At 33.4% G+C, this 17,841-nt stretch overlaps 3 protein-coding genes across 5 annotated transcripts in view; 1 reads left to right on the top strand and 2 right to left on the bottom strand.

The window, feature by feature from the left end:
* The window catches only part of LOC142337648 (uncharacterized), a 422,288-nt gene that overhangs the window by 273,059 nt on the left and 131,388 nt on the right, over positions 1-17,841 (bottom strand). The gene's annotated exons all lie outside the window — the stretch shown is intronic.
* LOC142337694 (putative tRNA pseudouridine synthase tag-124) overlaps positions 1-17,841 on the top strand; it is a 58,334-nt gene that overhangs the window by 1,401 nt on the left and 39,092 nt on the right. The window contains exon 4 of the mRNA XM_075387142.1: positions 14,187-14,274. Coding sequence (XP_075243257.1) covers positions 14,187-14,274 — 88 coding nt within the window. The remainder of the gene's footprint in view (positions 1-14,186; positions 14,275-17,841) is intronic.
* LOC142337703 (uncharacterized) lies at positions 2-14,077 on the bottom strand. The gene is made up of 4 exons (XM_075387154.1): positions 13,508-14,077; positions 12,839-13,058; positions 723-1,190; positions 2-401 (listed from the first exon to the last, which is right to left on the bottom strand). Exons 1-4 carry the CDS (start codon positions 13,694-13,696, stop codon positions 67-69), a joined length of 1,212 nt encoding a protein of 403 aa, XP_075243269.1. The 5' UTR covers positions 13,697-14,077; the 3' UTR covers positions 2-66.

The raw sequence follows: 17,841 nt of genomic DNA, 5'->3' as shown, positions 1-17,841 counted from the left end.
GTAAATCAATATAATCAATTAACATCTAACAAAAGGAATCCAACAAATATTGTTGATCTGAAGAGGTCAGATTTTTGGCAGTGATCTGACAGCTGAAGATTTCTTAACTGGCCCTTTAGATGCGTCCAGAACTCTCTTATCATCTGCGATGATAACATTAGTGTTCATATTGACTCTAGGAGTTGCCAGGAATTCAGCATAATCGTCATCATTGCCTGCTAATATATTTCCAGAATACAGACCAGTTCCGCCAACTTTGGTGGGATCTTTGCTCTGATTGAATAGAGCCGCAACTGGGTCGGGACCTCCGCGTCTGTCAACCGCGATGCGATTCCCGTAAACTCCGCGTCGTAGAAATGGATCTGTCTCTGTTTCGCGAAGATCCCGTTGAATTCGTACTCCTAAAGAAAACGAGATCTCACAGCAACAACAAGAGACCACCTTGTGATATGTTCTAAAATTTTTATTATGGACTTTATCTTTTTAATCTCTTTCTTTTTTTAAATCGTTTCTAAGATTTTTAAATCTTTTGGATGAGAATTGCGTTTGCTCTGATCACTCAATTGCGTTCGTTGACAAGGACTTTAGTGAGCACATCTTCAAATTGAGCTAATGTTTTATATGCATTGATTTATGTCAGTTCGGTTTGTGATCACTGATTTTTGGGAAGACGATCATCTTTAAGGCTTGGAAAAGAGTTTTTAAAATTGAGTTGATAAGACCTTTTGCTAGATTCATGGTTCCACCGCGAGGAGTTGTGCGTCCAGTGTAACGGCCTCCGGGTCTGCTAGTTGCAGTCTCCGCTCTCTCAACATGCTCCTTTGCTTCGCGCTTCTTGTCATCAATTTTCTGCTTTCGATTCTTGAAGTCCTCCAGAATGTTTTTGCGTGGTGAAGGATTAGCTTTCTCCCGCTCTATCTCTTCGAGTGTTTCAGCTTTTTGCTTCTCCAGGTCAGCCAGCATCTTCAGTTCTTCTGGGGATAGACCGCCAACGTCTACCAGTAGTCGACTGCGTTCTGAGTTCTGCTTGGTGAACGCTTTTATCTCTTCTACTAGCCGGTGCTCAAGGTCTCGCAATGTTGCTTCCTTCTCTTTGAGTTCCTTGTCAAGTTTGCGAAGTGTCTTGCGCCATTTCATCTCGGAGTAGCCGTCGTACTCCGCGAATAAATTGTCGGCGTTGCTGAGGAGACCTGAAAAGTTGAGTTCAGTGACATTTATTCCTCTTTATAGAATTTAAGTATGTTGTGATGAAAATAGATCAGGATTCAGCGTAAAACAGGAGAATGAAGCTGTTTTTGAGGACTAGTTGTGAATATAACCGAGACAACCATTCTATTTACAATTTAGAAAGTTTTCTTCGTCTAAACTTAATGGAATGTATTTTTTGTAGTTACATGGATAGGAGCTGATGGTACTAGCTGAATGGGGAACAATCTATGAAGAGCAGTTATATTACAAATGATTACGGATAAGGGGTTCAAAGAAATTGCAAAGGGCAGTCTGTCTGTTTGATACTAACATGAGGCTCTGAGAGTTGCTAAAAAACAGTTGAATTAGTTGGCAAAATTGGAAAAAAAACTTCTTCAGTAATCCATTTTCAAACAATTGAGCACTTAGAAAGTCTGTCTTAGTTATTGCTCAGTGTTTAATAGTTTAAATGATAAATAAGAGCGTTTCTGAAGAATTTCGTTCAACAACATTTGGCCAACAGGGGCCTCTGCACTGTTCTTTTTTAAAATGACGCGAAAACAAGCTGGCGACGTGTCGGTTTTTCACCATCAATGTTCTTCCTCATTATACCATAATGTTGTGGAAACGAAGCAGAATTGAGATTCTACGAGTGTTCCCATATTTTTGGCCTTGATCGCTAAAATGCTTATCAATCGGTTTTACAGAAAATTTTTCTTATTTAAACGGTATTTTCAAAACAAGAATAATCGTGGATTACCGTAACCTATAGGGGATATAAGCATACAAAATAACAAGGAGGCTCGGTAATATGCGTACGCACATAAGGTTCCGACCCCGCTCATCCACATTCTTGACTTAATTGGCTACCAAATGATTGAGATAGAAAACTTTCAAACATTATATATCTTTCCAAAAACAACCAATGGAATCCAATAATGCCACACTATAGGTCCGAAGAACATTGTTGATAATAGTACTACTAGAAAGGAAAATAATAAATATCAAACAACAAACATTATTTACGACCAAAACTTGATGTCTATAATAAAAATAAAATCATAACAAAATCAAACTCGCATCAGATAAAACCTTAAATAAAACAATTCAACCCATACTTCATTAGAAACAATATGGGACCTGTCCTCAATGCGACTGGTTAACAGGTCGACAAAAAAAGCAGACGTGCGAAGTTCAGAAATACGTTTCTACTTTTGAAAACAATTAATTTCACTGAAATATTCAGTTATCTCCGTAGGAAGCAATTGAGACATGTCATTATACAATGTTCAATTGCGCAACATTTCAAAGCCAATGGGACCTGTGATTATTATTATTATTTAAACAGAAAAAAAATCCTATGTGACCTGTGTTCACAGAGACGGAGCAACAAATCGACCGAAAAATTATTTAAAAAATTGAAGCTCAAAAACTCAAATATGTTTTTGAAAAAAAACTTTTTGGAAAATCATAACAGACTTAATATTTCAAAAAAGTGATGGATTAAGTTGCAACACCTTAGGAATTAAATTGGGTTTTTTTATAATAAGACTAAGTCACGACCCCACAAAATAAGAAGAAATATATAAAGGAGCCAAAACTTCAAACAATTTTACCAGATCACACTTCAAAGCACTATATTTATAAAATGTTACCTGCAAGAACTGTAAATGTCACTTTGTCCTCATTTTAACATCAGAGAGACTTCCTTATAAACGGACTACGTAGACATGACAACGAACAGAAACCCATAAATTGAACAGTATAGAAATCTCGAAAACATTTTATGAAATTAATGGTCGAAGCAATCAGTCACAACGTATAACCAAGCGCGAAAAAAATGTTTGAATCAAAAAAGTAATTGAAACTTCTAATTAGTGAGATTGAGTTACCTGGTTACGAAATTGAAAGCAAAAAGTATACAGTTGAAAAATATTTTTTTTCATTAAATTAAACAGCTATAAACTGAAATCTTTATCAAGGTTGAGTTATAAGTCCTGGGGAAGGAATTGGGATCTATCGCTGTTAGGTATATGGTGTATAAAGCAGAAAGAATGTCAAACATAGGCAAAACCAAAAGAAATCTAAAATTTTGCGAGATAACTGTCTCAGCCCAAAAAGCATAAACTATATAACAAAAACAATTAGCATATTCTGATACGGCTTATTCCAAAGATTTGCATTTTTCATACCATGCTTTTCTTCAATTGAACTTGTCAATAATGTGATAATTCGACAAGGAAACAAAAAGAACTCCTAAAATATGCAAATATGCTCAAAAATAAAAAAAATGTATCAATTGGCGTGGTATCAAAACAATGACAATATTAGTTGAACAACAAAACGTTACGGTCATTAATTTTTATCCAACAGCGAAATGGCTTTTGCCTGTTTTTACAGAGACTGCGCCTGAAGTTGAGGAAAAAGAGAATATAATGGCAAAGTTTAAAAATTAACCGATATTTTCTTAAAACAAACATATTCAAAACCATAACAGACATTAGATAACAACTGAAAGAAGTGTCTAGGTTCATTTATACCTCCTAAAAAATAAATGGATCTTTGAATCGCGACAATAGGTCTTTGGGCTACAAAAAGATAGCAAATGAAAGCATAAATCAAGAAGTACAAAAAACTTTTTTTAGGAAAACAATTGATCAGAGCCATAAAAACCATGAGCTTAACTCTGAAGCCTTGATATAATCTCGTTGCACCTAGTTTTTTGTAAATAATATCTGTCATTAATTAAGCGCTGATTTGAAATTCTTTTAAGCAAAAAAGATATAGATGAAGAACATTTACATAGCAGAAATATTTTGAAAAGCAGCGCCCCATTAAAATCTAAAAAAAATTATCGTACAGAACCATGTCGAGATCAAGATCAGCCCAGATTAAGCTACGCGTCTAACAAAATACTCATTCGTTCAAATGGTTGCAAATTGGATCAAATTTTACAGTTTGTCAAAAATAGAGGTAATTGAGACACGTCATTATACAATGTTCAATTGCGCAAAATTTCAAAGCCAACGGGACGGGACCTGCGTTTATTTTTATAAATTAAAAAGAAAACAAAAAACCGATGGAACGTACAAATATAAATCTCAAATGTTTTGTGAAATCTCGTAGTAACAGTAGTAACAAAGCCGAGAAACAAATGTTTGAAGCTAAAACAGTTTGTCAAAAAATAAAAACGTATTTTATATAGTTATCGAGTTTAAATTGGAAAACTGGCAAAATTATAATTCCAGAAAACTCTCAAAGCTTGGTCACGAAAATATAGATTTTGAAAAATTTAGCATAAATTCTTGCCAAAAAAATTGGATCGAACAATTCAGCAACTCTCCTCTATCTTTAGAGATAAAATCAATATCAGTACAGTTAACAATTTGAACAAATTTTAGCAAAATTGACGAAAGTTATGTCAAAAATACCGAAAAGGTGAATAAAAACAGCTGAAATACGTCTAATATTCACAATTTAATTCCTAATTTGCAACACCTTAGGAATTGAATTGGGTTTTTTAATAATAAGACTAAGTCACGACCCCACAAAATAACAAGAAATATATAAAGGAGCCAAAACTTCAAACAATTTTACCAGATCACACTTCAAAGCACTATATTTATAAAATGTTACCTGCAAGAACTGTAAATGTCACTTTCTCCTCATTTTAACATCAGAGAGACTTCCTTATAAACGGACTACGTAGACATGACAACGAACAGAAACCCATAAATTGAACAGTATAGAAATCTCGAAAACATTTTATGAAATTAATGGTCGAAGCAATCAGTCACAACGTATAACCAAGCGCGAAAAAAATGTTTGAATCAAAAAAGTAATTGAAACTTCTAATTAGTGAGATTGAGTTACCTGGTTACGAAATTGAAAGCAAAAAGTATACAGTTGAAAAATATTTTTTTTTCATTAAAACAAACAGCTATAAACTGAAATCTTTATCAAGGTTGAGTTATAAGTCCTGGGGAAGGAATTGGGATCTATCGCTGTTAGGTATATGGTGTATAAAGCAGAAAGAATGTCAAACATAGGCAAAACCAAAAGAAATCTAAATTTTTGCGAGATAACTGTCTCAGCCCAAAAAGCATAAACTATATAACAAAAACAATTAGCATATTCTGATACGGCTTATTCCAAAGATTTGCATTTTTCATACCATGCTTTCCTTCAATTGAACTTGTCAATAATGTGATAATTCGACAAGGAAACAAAAAGAACTCCTAAAATATGCAAATATGCTCAAAAATAAAAAAAAATGTATCAATTGGCGTGGTATCAAAACAATGACAATATTAGTTGAACAACAAAACGTTACGGTCATTAATTTTTATCCAACAGCGAAATGGCTTTTGCCTGTTTTTACAGAGACTGCGCCTGAAGTTGAGAAAAAAGAGAATATAATGGCAAAGTTTAAAAATTAACCGATATTTTCTTAAAACAAACATATTCAAAACCATAACAGACATTAGATAACAACTGAAAGAAATGTCTAGGTTCATTTATACCTCCTAAAAAATAAATGGATCTTTGAATCGCGACAATAGGTCTTTGGGCTACAAAAAGATAGCAAATGAAAGCATAAATCAAGAAGTACAAAAAACTTTTTTTAGGAAAACAATTGATCAGAGCCATAAAAACCATGAGCTTAACTCTGAAGCCTTGATATAATCTCGTTGCACCTAGTTTTTTGTAAATAATATCTGTCATTAATTAAGCGCTGATTTGAAATTCTTTTAAGCAAAAAAGATATAGATGAAGAACATTTACATAGCAGAAATATTTTGAAAAGCAGCGCCCCATTAAAATCTAAAAAAAAATTATCGTACAGAACCATGTCGAGATCAAGATCAGCCCAGATTAAGCTACGCGTCTAACAAAATACTCATTCGTTCAAATGGTTGCAAATTGGATCAAATTTTACAGTTTGTCAAAAATAGAGGTAATTGAGACACGTCATTATACAATGTTCAATTGCGCAAAATTTCAAAGCCAACGGGACGGGACCTGCGTTTATTTTTATAAATTAAAAAGAAAACAAAAAACCGATGGAACGTACAAATATAAATCTCAAATGTTTTGTGAAATCTCGTAGTAACAGTAGTAACAAAGCCGAGAAACAAATGTTTGAAGCTAAAACAGTTTGTCAAAAAATAAAAACGTATTTTATATAGTTATCGAGTTTAAATTGGAAAACTGGCAAAATTATAATTCCAGAAAACTCTCAAAGCTTGGTCACGAAAATATAGATTTTGAAAAATTTAGCATAAATTCTTGCCAAAAAAATTGGATCGAACAATTCAGCAACTCTCCTCTATCTTTAGAGATAAAATCAATATCAGTACAGTTAACAATTTGAACAAATTTTAGCAAAATTGACGAAAGTTAGGTCAAAAATACCGAAAAGGTGAATAAAAACAGCTGAAATACGTCTAATATTCACAATTTAATTCCTAATTTGCAACACCTTAGGAATTGAATTGGGTTTTTTAATAATAAGACTAAGTCACGACCCCACAAAATAACAAGAAATATATAAAGGAGCCAAAACTTCAAACAATTTTACCAGATCACACTTCAAAGCACTATATTTATAAAATGTTACCTGCAAGAACTGTAAATGTCACTTTCTCCTCATTTTAACATCAGAGAGACTTCCTTATAAACGGACTACGTAGACATGACAACGAACAGAAACCCATAAATTGAACAGTATAGAAATCTCGAAAACATTTTATGAAATTAATGGTCGAAGCAATCAGTCACAACGTATAACCAAGCGCGAAAAAAATGTTTGAATCAAAAAAGTAATTGAAACTTCTAATTAGTGAGATTGAGTTACCTGGTTACGAAATTGAAAGCAAAAAGTATACAGTTGAAAAATATTTTTTTTCATTAAAACAAACAGCTATAAACTGAAATCTTTATCAAGGTTGAGTTATAATTCCTGGGGAAGGAATTGGGATCTATCGCTGTTAGGTATATGGTGTATAAAGCAGAAAGAATGTCAAACATAGGCAAAACCAAAAGAAATCTAAATTTTTGCGAGATAACTGTCTCAGCCCAAAAAGCATAAACTATATAACAAAAACAATTAGCATATTCTGATACGGCTTATTCCAAAGATTTGCATTTTTCATACCATGCTTTCCTTCAATTGAACTTGTCAATAATGTGATAATTCGACAAGGAAACAAAAAGAACTAAAATATGCAATTATGCTCAAAAATAAAAAAAAATGTATCAAATGGCGTTGTATCAAAACAATGAGAATGTTAGTTGAACAACAAAACGTTACGGTCATTAATTTATATCCAACAGCGAAATGGTTTTTGCCTGTTTTTACTGAGACTGCGCCTGAAGTTGAGAAAAAAGATAATATAATGGTAAAGTTTAAAAATTAACCGATATTTTCTTAAAACAAACATATTCAAAACCATAACAGACATTAGATAACAACTGAAAGAAGTGTCTAGGTTCATTTATACCTCCTAAAAAATAAATGGATTTTTGAATCGCGACAATAAGTCTTTGGGCTACAAAAAGATAGCAAATGAAAGCATAAATTAAGAAGTACAAAAAACTTTTTTTAGGAAAACAATTGATCAGAGCCATAAAAACCATGAGCTTAACTCTGAAGCCTTGATATAATCTCGTTGCACCTAGTTTTTTGTAAATATTATCTGTCATTAATTGAGCCCTGATTTTAGATTCTTTTAAGCAAAAAAGATATAGATGAAGAACATTTACATAGCAGAAATATTTTGAAAAGCAGCGCCCCATTAAAATCTAAAAAAAAATCATCGTACAGAACCATGTCGAGATCAAGATCAGCCCAGATTAAGCTACGCGTCTAACAAAATACTCATTTGTTCAAATGGTTGCAAATTAGATCAAATTTTACAGTTTGTCAAAAATAGAGGCAATTGAGCTATGTCATTATACAATGTTCATTTGCGCAAAATTTCAAAGCCAACGGGACCAGCGTTTATTTTTATAAAATAAAAAGAAAACAAAAAACCGATGGAATGTACAAATATAAATCTCAAATGTTTTCTGAAATCTCGTAGTAACAGTAGTAACAAAGCCGAGAAACAAATGTTTGAAGCGAAAACAGTTTGTCAAAAATAAAAACGTATTTTATATAGTTATCGAGTTTAAATTGGAAAACTGGCAAAATTATAATTCCAGAAAACTCTCAAAGCGAGTGGGTGTACAAAATGCTAGTTTGTTAGTTTTAAAAGATTATGGCCGCAGTTTTAAGGTATCTACTTCCGCTAATTTGAAGCAAGTGGGCTAAAAAAAGCAAATTTGGTCACGAAAATATAGATTTTGAAAAATTTGGCATAAATTCTTGCCAAAAAAATTGCATCGAACAATTCAGCAACTCTCCTCTATCTTTAGAGATAAAATCTATATCAGTACAGTTAACAATTTGAACAAATTTTAGCAAAATTGACGAAAGTTAGGTCAAAAATACCGAAAAGGTGATTAAAAACAGCTGAAATACGTCTAATATTCACAAAACTTTAAACCTCGATAACTCCCTATAAAAAGCGAAAATTGAAAAAATCTTTTTAATTCCATAATCTACGCTGGACGGGCTTTTTAATGATACCACTCACAACTCTCTGCGATGATTATATCGATCGGCCAAAATCGATCGAACAAAAAAAAGAAAAAACCCATTTGAGTATATAGTTCCTCCCCCACTAAAGTGGGTCGGAACAAAAATTTTAAAGACCACATCCCACCGTTCGCCAATGCCTGCTATCATTCTTAAATATTTCGTCAAATCGCTGCTCAAACTAGTCAAGTGTGCCAACTTTAAAATTTAGCTTTTCTGATTTTAACGGCGATGTTTTTTAATTCTCTCAATTTACAATTGTTTAAATTTTAATTTCAAAATGAGCCAACTGATGTTCTAACCGAGTTGGGTAATTATTGATTCGAAGTTGGATAGCCTAATTGTTGTGAGAAACTTGCTGTGAGCCTAATTGTTGTGAGAAGTTGGATAGCCTAACTGTTGTGAGATTTAATTTTATGTTCTTGCAAATGATTTTTATTGTTGCTGCACCTGTTGTAACGATCAAATCAAAATTCAAGTATTTCGAATCCTCTTGAATAGGATGACACAATTTGTTACTGGTTTGGTTTTTGCTCTACTGGTGGCAGTGTTACAGGTTTCTAGTTCTTAGGATTCAATGTTAGTAGGTTTTTTTTTGGTATCTTATATTGAAAAATTGACCACCATAATTCCTGCTAATTCTTGAGTACACATTAATAATACTGTCAAAAGGCCCTGAAGAAATGTGCCCTGTCTACACAGTTTTTTTGCAATATGATTATGATGCCTCTTGACCTTTGATGTGTGGTTTTGCTCAGCAAAGCCGAGTGAGATCGTATGCGCATGTATATTTCCTGATAAAAAAATCCAGCTCATGCCTTTAGATCAAAATTTGTCACCAATAGCTAACTCAGGAGTACAAGAACGCAAAGCTTTTTGTGGAATGAAACCGTCTAGCAAAGAAGATGATCTGATTTGAGATTCTTTTAAGCAAAAAAGATATAGATGAAGAACATTTACATAGCAGAAATATTTTGAAAAGCAGCGCCCCATTAAAATCTAAAAAAAAATCATCGTACAGAACCATGTCGAGATCAAGATCAGCCCAGATTAAGCTACGCGTCTAACAAAATACTCATTTGTTCAAATGGTTGCAAATTAGATCAAATTTTACAGTTTGTCAAAAATAGAGGCAATTGAGCTATGTCATTATACAATGTTCAATTGCGCAAAATTTCAAAGCCAACGGGACCAGCGTTTATTTTTATAAAATAAAAAGAAAACAAAAAACCGATGGAATGTACAAATATAAATCTCAAATGTTTTCTGAAATCTCGTAGTAACAGTAGTAACAAAGCCGAGAAACAAATGTTTGAAGCTAAAACAGTTTGTCAAAAATAAAAACGTATTTTATATAGTTATCGAGTTTAAATTAGAAAACTGGCAAAATTATAATTCCAGAAAACTCTCAAAGCGAGTGGGTGTACAAAATGCTAGTTTGTTAGTTTTAAAAGATTATGGCCGCAGTTTTAAGGTATCTACTTCCGCTAATTTGAAGCAAGTGGGATAAAAAAGCAAATTTGGTCCAAAATTTGGTCACGAAAATATAGATTTTGAAAAATTTAGCATAAATTCTTGCCAAAAAAATTGGATCGAACAATTCAGCAACTCTCCTCTATCTTTAGAGATAAAATCAATATCAGTACAGTTAACAATTTGAACAAATTTTAGCAAAATTGACGAAAGTTAGGTCAAAAATACCGAAAAGGTGATTAAAAACAGCTGAAATACGTCTAATATTCACAAAACTTTAAACCTCGATAACTCCCTATAAAAAGCGAAAATTGAAAAAATCTTTTTAATTCCATAATCTACGCTGGACGGGCTTTTTAATGATTCCATTCACAACTCTCTGCGATGATTATATCGATCGGCCAAAATCGATCGAACAAAAAAAAGAAAAAACCCATTTGAGTATATAGTTCCTCCCCCACTAAAGTGGGTCGGAACAAAAATTTTAAAGACCACATCCCACCGTTCGCCAATGCCTGCTATCATTCTTAAATATTTCGTCAAATCGCTGCTCAAACTAGTCAAGTGTGCCAACTTTAAAATTTAACTTTTCTGATTTTAACGGCGATGTTTTTTAATTCTCTCAATTTACAATTGTTTAAATTTTAATTTCAAAATGAGCCAACTGATGTTCTAACCGAGTTGGGTAATTATTGATTCGAAGTTGGATAGCCTAATTGTTGTGAGAAACTTGCTGTGAGCCTAATTGTTGTGAGAAGTTGGATAGCCTAACTGTTGTGAGATTTAATTTTATGTTCTTGCAAATGATTGTTATTGTTGCTGCACCTGTTGTAACGATCAAATCAAAATTCAAGTATTTCGAATCCTCTTGAATAGGATGACACAATTTGTTACTGGTTTGGTTTTTGCTCTACTGGTGGCAGTGTTACAGGTTTCTAGTTCTTAGGATTCAATGTTAGTAGGTTTTTTTTGGTATCTTATATTGAAAAATTGACCACCATAATTCCTGCTAATTCTTGAGTACACATTAATAATACTGTCAAAAGGCCCTGAAGAAATGTGCCCTGTCTACACAGTTTTTTTGCAATATGATTATGATGCCTCTTGACCTTTGATGTGTGGTTTTGCTCAGCAAAGCCGAGTGAGATCGTATGCGCATGTATATTTCCTGATAAAAAAATCCAGCTCATGCCTTTAGATCAAAATTTGTCACCAATAGCTAACTCAGGAGTACAAGCAAGCAAAGCTTTTTTTGGAATGAAACCGGCTAGCAAAGAAGATGATCTGATCTTGGTCCAGTAAATAGCGCACTCAATGGGTGTTAGTTTGGCGACAAGTTTGGAGTTTAAAAGATAACGAAAATTTAGTCAAGGCACTGGCGGCAGTTCCTGCTTCTAAGAGAAATTACACGGAAGAGTTTGATGTCAGAAGCGTTCTTCAATCGATTTCCCGTTGACTTCCCTGCTTCTCCATTAAAAGAGTTTTTTTAATCTTCCATAATGAGAGAAATTATTGTGTGTAATTTAGTTGCTGTTAGCCAATAATTTGCCGCTGTGGGTTCCGTAAAATTTAACTGTCTTTTCCCTTTTTTCTCATGTGTAATTACTGTAGATTTTTATCATGTTCTTCCGTCTGGTTGATGAATTTGACTAACTGCTGATAAGTGCCATACTTCGATTATTGAGCCTTGTTCTCTCTCCCTCTCTCTCAAAATTCTTAAACTTCTTAAATTTTTCGTTGCTTTTTTGAGATTGCCTTTTTTAATTTGCTTGTACCTATCTCAGCTTAAACGTTGATAATTTAAATTAGGCGAATCTTAATATTTACCCCAAACGATGCAATAATGACTGATTTCCAAAAATTATTTTATCAGTTTTATCTAAGAAAGTTTCGAATAATTTGTGTTTTATATGGCGCAGAAAATTTTTTTGTTGTATTTGGGAGTTAACAGGTTTGAGCTATCAGCGCATATTGGTTTAGTTTTAAATGAGTGCCTGTTATTTTGTGCATTTGTATCTGAATTACCTGAATGAAAGTTTTCAGAAAATTTTGATTTCACTTCAAAAATTATATTAATACAATTTTTTAGTTAAGCCTGTTGATTGAATCGAATAAAGTTGGGTGTTTTGTTTTGTTTGGATAAATAACTGAGTTTTCGACACATCTTTTATCTGTTGAGCCACCAATTTTAACGAATTTTTCGCATCTAAAATGGTTGAATTAATTTTTCCTTTTTTAACTCCTAGTGTTTCAAAATGTCTCAAAAATTTCAGAAAATTACAACGAAAAATGCGTAGAAATGATTTTGATAAATTCCATCTGTACTTGAAGCTAATCTTGCTGTCTCTTTCCTGATGGCTGATAATTTTCTCATTTTTCCACGAGAGCTCAAAAGTATTTTTGTTGATTAAATGATCCGTTTCGATTTTGTCGTAAGAATCTAGATATTGTCTTGGAGATAGTTTGTCGATTTAAATAGTAATCGGGATTAAACCCTTTAAGATAGGGTGTGTTTGAGTTGGCTGCTTTGCTTACCTTTGATGTATTCGACTCTGTCTGTCATTTTGAGGATGTCGTCTCCTATCTTGTTGTTGATCTCCACCTGTGCCTCGTACTCTGCCCTCCACTGGTTCCCCTCCTTCTCACTAGTCTTGGCTGCTCTCACCAACTCCAGGATGATGACCTGCAGCTCACTGTTCTTACTCTCTATCTTGTCGTAGTCCCTCCCATCCAGTGACTTCACATTCGCCAACTCCTGATAATTGTTTTATTTTTCCTAATATTAAGATTTAAAATTTAATTTATCGGATACAAAAACGATATGCATATAAATACAGTTTTGTACAAAAATGGTAACAAAATTGAGTGTGAAAGTTGTTATTGTTCATTAACGGATTCATGCAGCTCAATTATTAAATGCTATTTAGTTTTCCTTAAAGTATTGCGAGCCTGAGATATTGGGTTTTAAGTTAGGAAAAACGCCCTCGTTTGAAAACTGCATTTTTTTCTCTAAAAATATGTAAGTAGCTCTTTCATCTCATTTGTGATGGAAACTTAAATTTTTGTTAATATCCTGTATAAGATGTGTAGAATATAAAACATGTTGAAACAGAAGGATCTGAGAGATCTCGTGAGGTTGGGGAAAATCCTTGCAAAAAAGCGGTAAGAATGTAGTCTCAATTTCTACCAATGTACTGAACTCACTCTAAGCAGCCAGTTGAGTTGTGGGTGGTGATACTGCAACATGTGGTCACTTAGTGGATCCGCAGTGTGGAAGTCGAATCCTTCTACTGGCTCGTACTCCATTGGCTCCTCGTCCTCCTCCTCCGCGCCCTCGTCGAGCTTTGCCTGGTCTATTTTCCCAAGGAACTCATTCAAGTCATCAAAGTCCATTTTTTTAATTTTAAAGAGTTCAAACACACTCAGGTGCTGCAGAAATTAAGTAAAAATTGCTTAAATTTTGAGATTTTGAGCTTAATGCCTGGGTTGTTCTTTTTCGGTTCAAATCTATCTCAAGCGAAGTGAGATGGTTCTTAGAGGAGTCCGGGTCCTCGAGTAGTCGAGAAATGCCCAGATTAGTTGACGTAATAACTTGCAAACTTGATAATTTTTAAAGTATTGAAGTTAACAAATGTACTAAAAAAGGAGTATGTAATATCAACTACACGTCGTTCTTACGTTAAAGTCAGTAGTCATATACCATTCTGGTGCTTTGTCTTATACAGCGACTCAACTGCAAAACTCATTGTTCATTTTCTCTTCTACAAAAGTGCAGTTTTTTCTATTTAACAGGAGTACAGTTTTGAAGCGTAATTTGTATGTATAATATGCAAGTAGCGTTGTGCTCTGTGTAACAGCATGTTGTACAGTTGAGCTGTTTTAGCACCATGTTCTGGAGGCTTTGAAACGAACTCGGCTCATTCGGGAGAACGAAAACTGTTTTTACAGCAAAGCTGGCAGAACTGACAAAGGTGACTGAATACTTCAAACTGAATTAGTTATTTATTAAGGTTTTTATTAGCCTGTGAAAACTTTGTTTGCTTGTGAAAAATTAAACCCAAGTTATCATGATAATTAAACGAATTATAGTGATTTTCAACATTGAGCTGATCTCTTTAATTTCCCACATATTGGAAAAAATGAGAGAACCACCTCTCAAACCCCATTTTCTTTCGTTAGAAAATTTATTTCTTTCCTCCATCTCAGGTACACAAATGTGACATTGTTTTAAATCTCCCTCTATTTGGAAATCAAATTCACGACAGTGGATGTCTTTTCTGTAAGACATTGAAACCTAAGCTTTTGAGACAAAAAAATGTTAGTCCACTATTTCAGATACTATTTTATCAATACTCACATTTTGAATACTCACATTTAAATACTGATATTAGCCAACTCATATGAACTTATGTTAGAAGCGTCGGAAACTTTCATTAATAGCCGCACATCGAAAGCTAGGGCTATTATTGGCCTTCTTTTGGTTTTGCACAATCCACATTGTTTTGGTGTGGTCTTTTTAAGATCTGTTCACACTTTTTTCGGCTTTTTCGCGTATTTTAACAACGTTGGAGTAGTAAAAAGAGCAAACAAGCGAGTACCTTTGAACCTTGATTTTCTCAAAGTCCTTTAAAATCGAGTGAGAAGTTGGCATTTAACAATTTTTAGGTTTTTGAAAGCAATTTGTTTTTCACGTGTGGAAATTTGACTGCTGTTTTCAGTGTTTCTTCCCTTGCCATTTTTTCTCATGCCTTTCCAAAAATGTTTGTCATTAATAGCCGCCCTCATCTTCTCAGCCGGCTATTATAGTGCTCCTATTTTTTTTTTTTTACTTCGTCGAATAAAAAAATGTTTCGCTTTACCTCATTTTGCCGCCTTTTCAACATTTTGCGTGAAATCTTTTTGACTTCTCTAGGCTAGTTTCTCTCTTCTCTCATTCTGCTGATTTTGAACATCAGTTGCTCAGCAAAGCAATTCAAAATGAACAGAGTCAGTATAAAAAATTGAAGTCAGAAATAGAAACGGGATAAACCCATAAAGCCCAATTTTAGATGCCCGCTATTTGAACGTCGGTCCTATAAGTATAAGTTACCTCTCTCTAATGCTTATTGTTATTGATAGTAGCCCCTGTAGCCTCTCTCTAAGAAACAGAAGTATGTTCAACTACGAAATGCCATCAAAATAAATCGGAATTAAAAAAATGTTTTTGTACAAAAATCTTTTTTTTCAATATCTTCTCTTATTTCAATCCCAATCATGCTTATTGGAATCAACGGCGGCTATTTTCCGGCAATCTGCCGGGTATGTTTTGTTTAGTTTTTCGATCTTTACAGTCCAGTGTGTTTTTTTGAAGGCTTGAAGATGGTTTAATGAATAATTTTATCGACAGCTAAATATTTCAGATGATATTAATATGAGGAATTTATGCAATTTTTCTTTAAAGATTGCCATTTTTTCATGTTTGTGAATTTTATTGTCCTCTTGCCCTTTTTCGACTTTGTCAATCTTCAGGCGCCGATGAAACTTTTCCAAATTGCTCCTTTGTTAGTAGATAGATTTTGGTGGCGTAAATTGGGTATTTTGAGGACATTGGCTCAAAAATTTTAGCTTTATTTGTTCAATTTTTTAAGCATTTTGCCGTTTTTTGCCTGTATCTTTTATGTGCAAATCGATTTCTACGGGCCTGTGGTTTATTTTTTCTTTGTATGTTTGCAAGGATGATTTTGGTCTTGACGAAAAACATGTTAAAACTTCGTTAGTAATAAGTTTTTGGAGTTTTGTCAATTTCAGTTTTCCTGAATTCAAGTCGTCAATAAAGATTTTTGACGTTGTTGCTAGCTTCATGCTCAGAATAAAAATTTTCAACTTTGGTTGTTGAAGAAGTTGACATCAGAAAGTTGAATCGAATCAGCAATTCATTTGCTAAAGAACGAAATTATACACGATTATCCTAGAAGTGCTTACTTTTTGATAGACGTTATTGTTTCTCTAATTTTGCGGAACTGTTTTTCCTGTTGATTCGTAATAATCATTTGGTTTCTTAGTCAGATGGTTGACAGCTTAGTTTTTCATTTAATTCTTTGGATTGTTTTCGTGCTATGTTTTTTAATTCGTCGTCTCCGTCGATGATTCTTGCAACCATTAACTTTTCCAATTTCAGTGACTTCTACTGCTTTGCAGTTAAAATTTGTGTTCTTGACGTCATTTGCACTGCTTTTAGTTCAATTGCATGACTTATCTCACCCAAAAAATGACTTGAATTCAATTAATGAACTTAATTTTATGATCATTTTCTAGTTAAAGATCAATAGTGTGCATCTAATTAGTGCCAAATTTATATGCCTTAATTCTTGAGTATTAGGGTCTTGAGTTATTGATTTCGAATATTAATTTTGACTCTTCATTAGGGTTTTTCCGTATAGAGCATATGTGTCTCATAAAAATGACAGTCCGAATCTAAGCAAACAATTAGTGGTCTAATAATGGACTCGTGGTCAATCTGTCTTTCTTATTTCTTCAATTGTTTCAATTCGTGGAAAACTTCAACTTAAACTCAAGTCATAACGATGATTAAAATGATCATAGCGTTGAATTTAATACTGATTTTCAAAGCCATTGAGCTGATCTATTTGTGTGAGAGAACTATCAACCAGGCCCCACTTTATTTCGTTTGAATATTTCTTTTCTTTCGTGCATCTCATCTGAACATGTGTGATACTGTTTTAGGTCTCCTTCTATATATATATATATATATATATATATATATATATATATAAATTTATATATCAAAAATTGGGACTTTGTGTTTAAATAGATGTAGTTATGTGTAGGGGTGTTGGCCCATGTGTCTGTGCGTGGTAATGGTGAGATCACGCATCAAAAACTGCAATAATGTACCTCTTATCTTTTGTGTCTAAAAATTTTTGCGAACTTGGAAAAACGAATACATCATTGCGTATACATATTAAGACACTGAAAAACAACAACTTCAAACTGGAAGGCATAGCAAGCAGAGTTTAGTGAGAAAAATTTCTAAATAATTGTAAATCCTGTAAAATGTATTTTTTAAAATCAGCAATCACTGAATGTCGGAGGCGTGCTTGTAAAACCTCGCCTTCATAAATCAATTTTTTATGCTAAAATTTTATAGAAGTCCTGTCTTTTCGGTGTTAATAAAGATTTTTTGGATGAGATGCGGTTAAACATAATAAGCAAAAAAAAAAACTGCCAGAAATTTAAAAAAATGACGGAGATCCTAGGCCATTGAAAAATGTTTTTTAACCTCCCTCTTCTAAATTTGGAAATGTATCAATATCTCCGCTTCAGGGCCCCTAGGAGATATATGTCAATGTACCGACTAATTGAGCTGAAGCAGCAGGAGAAACGACCTCGACTGAATCTATCCAGTCTTTTAATTATCATAGAATAAACGAAATGAACATCTCTTTTTTATCAACTATGACTTTAACTTTAACAGAGTGTACGTATTTAGGAAAAGAAAGATTCATTTTTGTGTGATTTTGATTTACGTCTCCCTCTAT

The sequence above is a fragment of the Convolutriloba macropyga genome, chromosome 1 (assembly GCF_964194025.1).
Source record: "Convolutriloba macropyga chromosome 1, txConMacr16.3, whole genome shotgun sequence".
NCBI classification, from domain to species: Eukaryota; Metazoa; Xenacoelomorpha; order Acoela; family Convolutidae; genus Convolutriloba; species Convolutriloba macropyga.
Note: the sequence above shows the minus strand (reverse complement) of the source record. Positions and strands in the feature narration are given on the sequence as shown.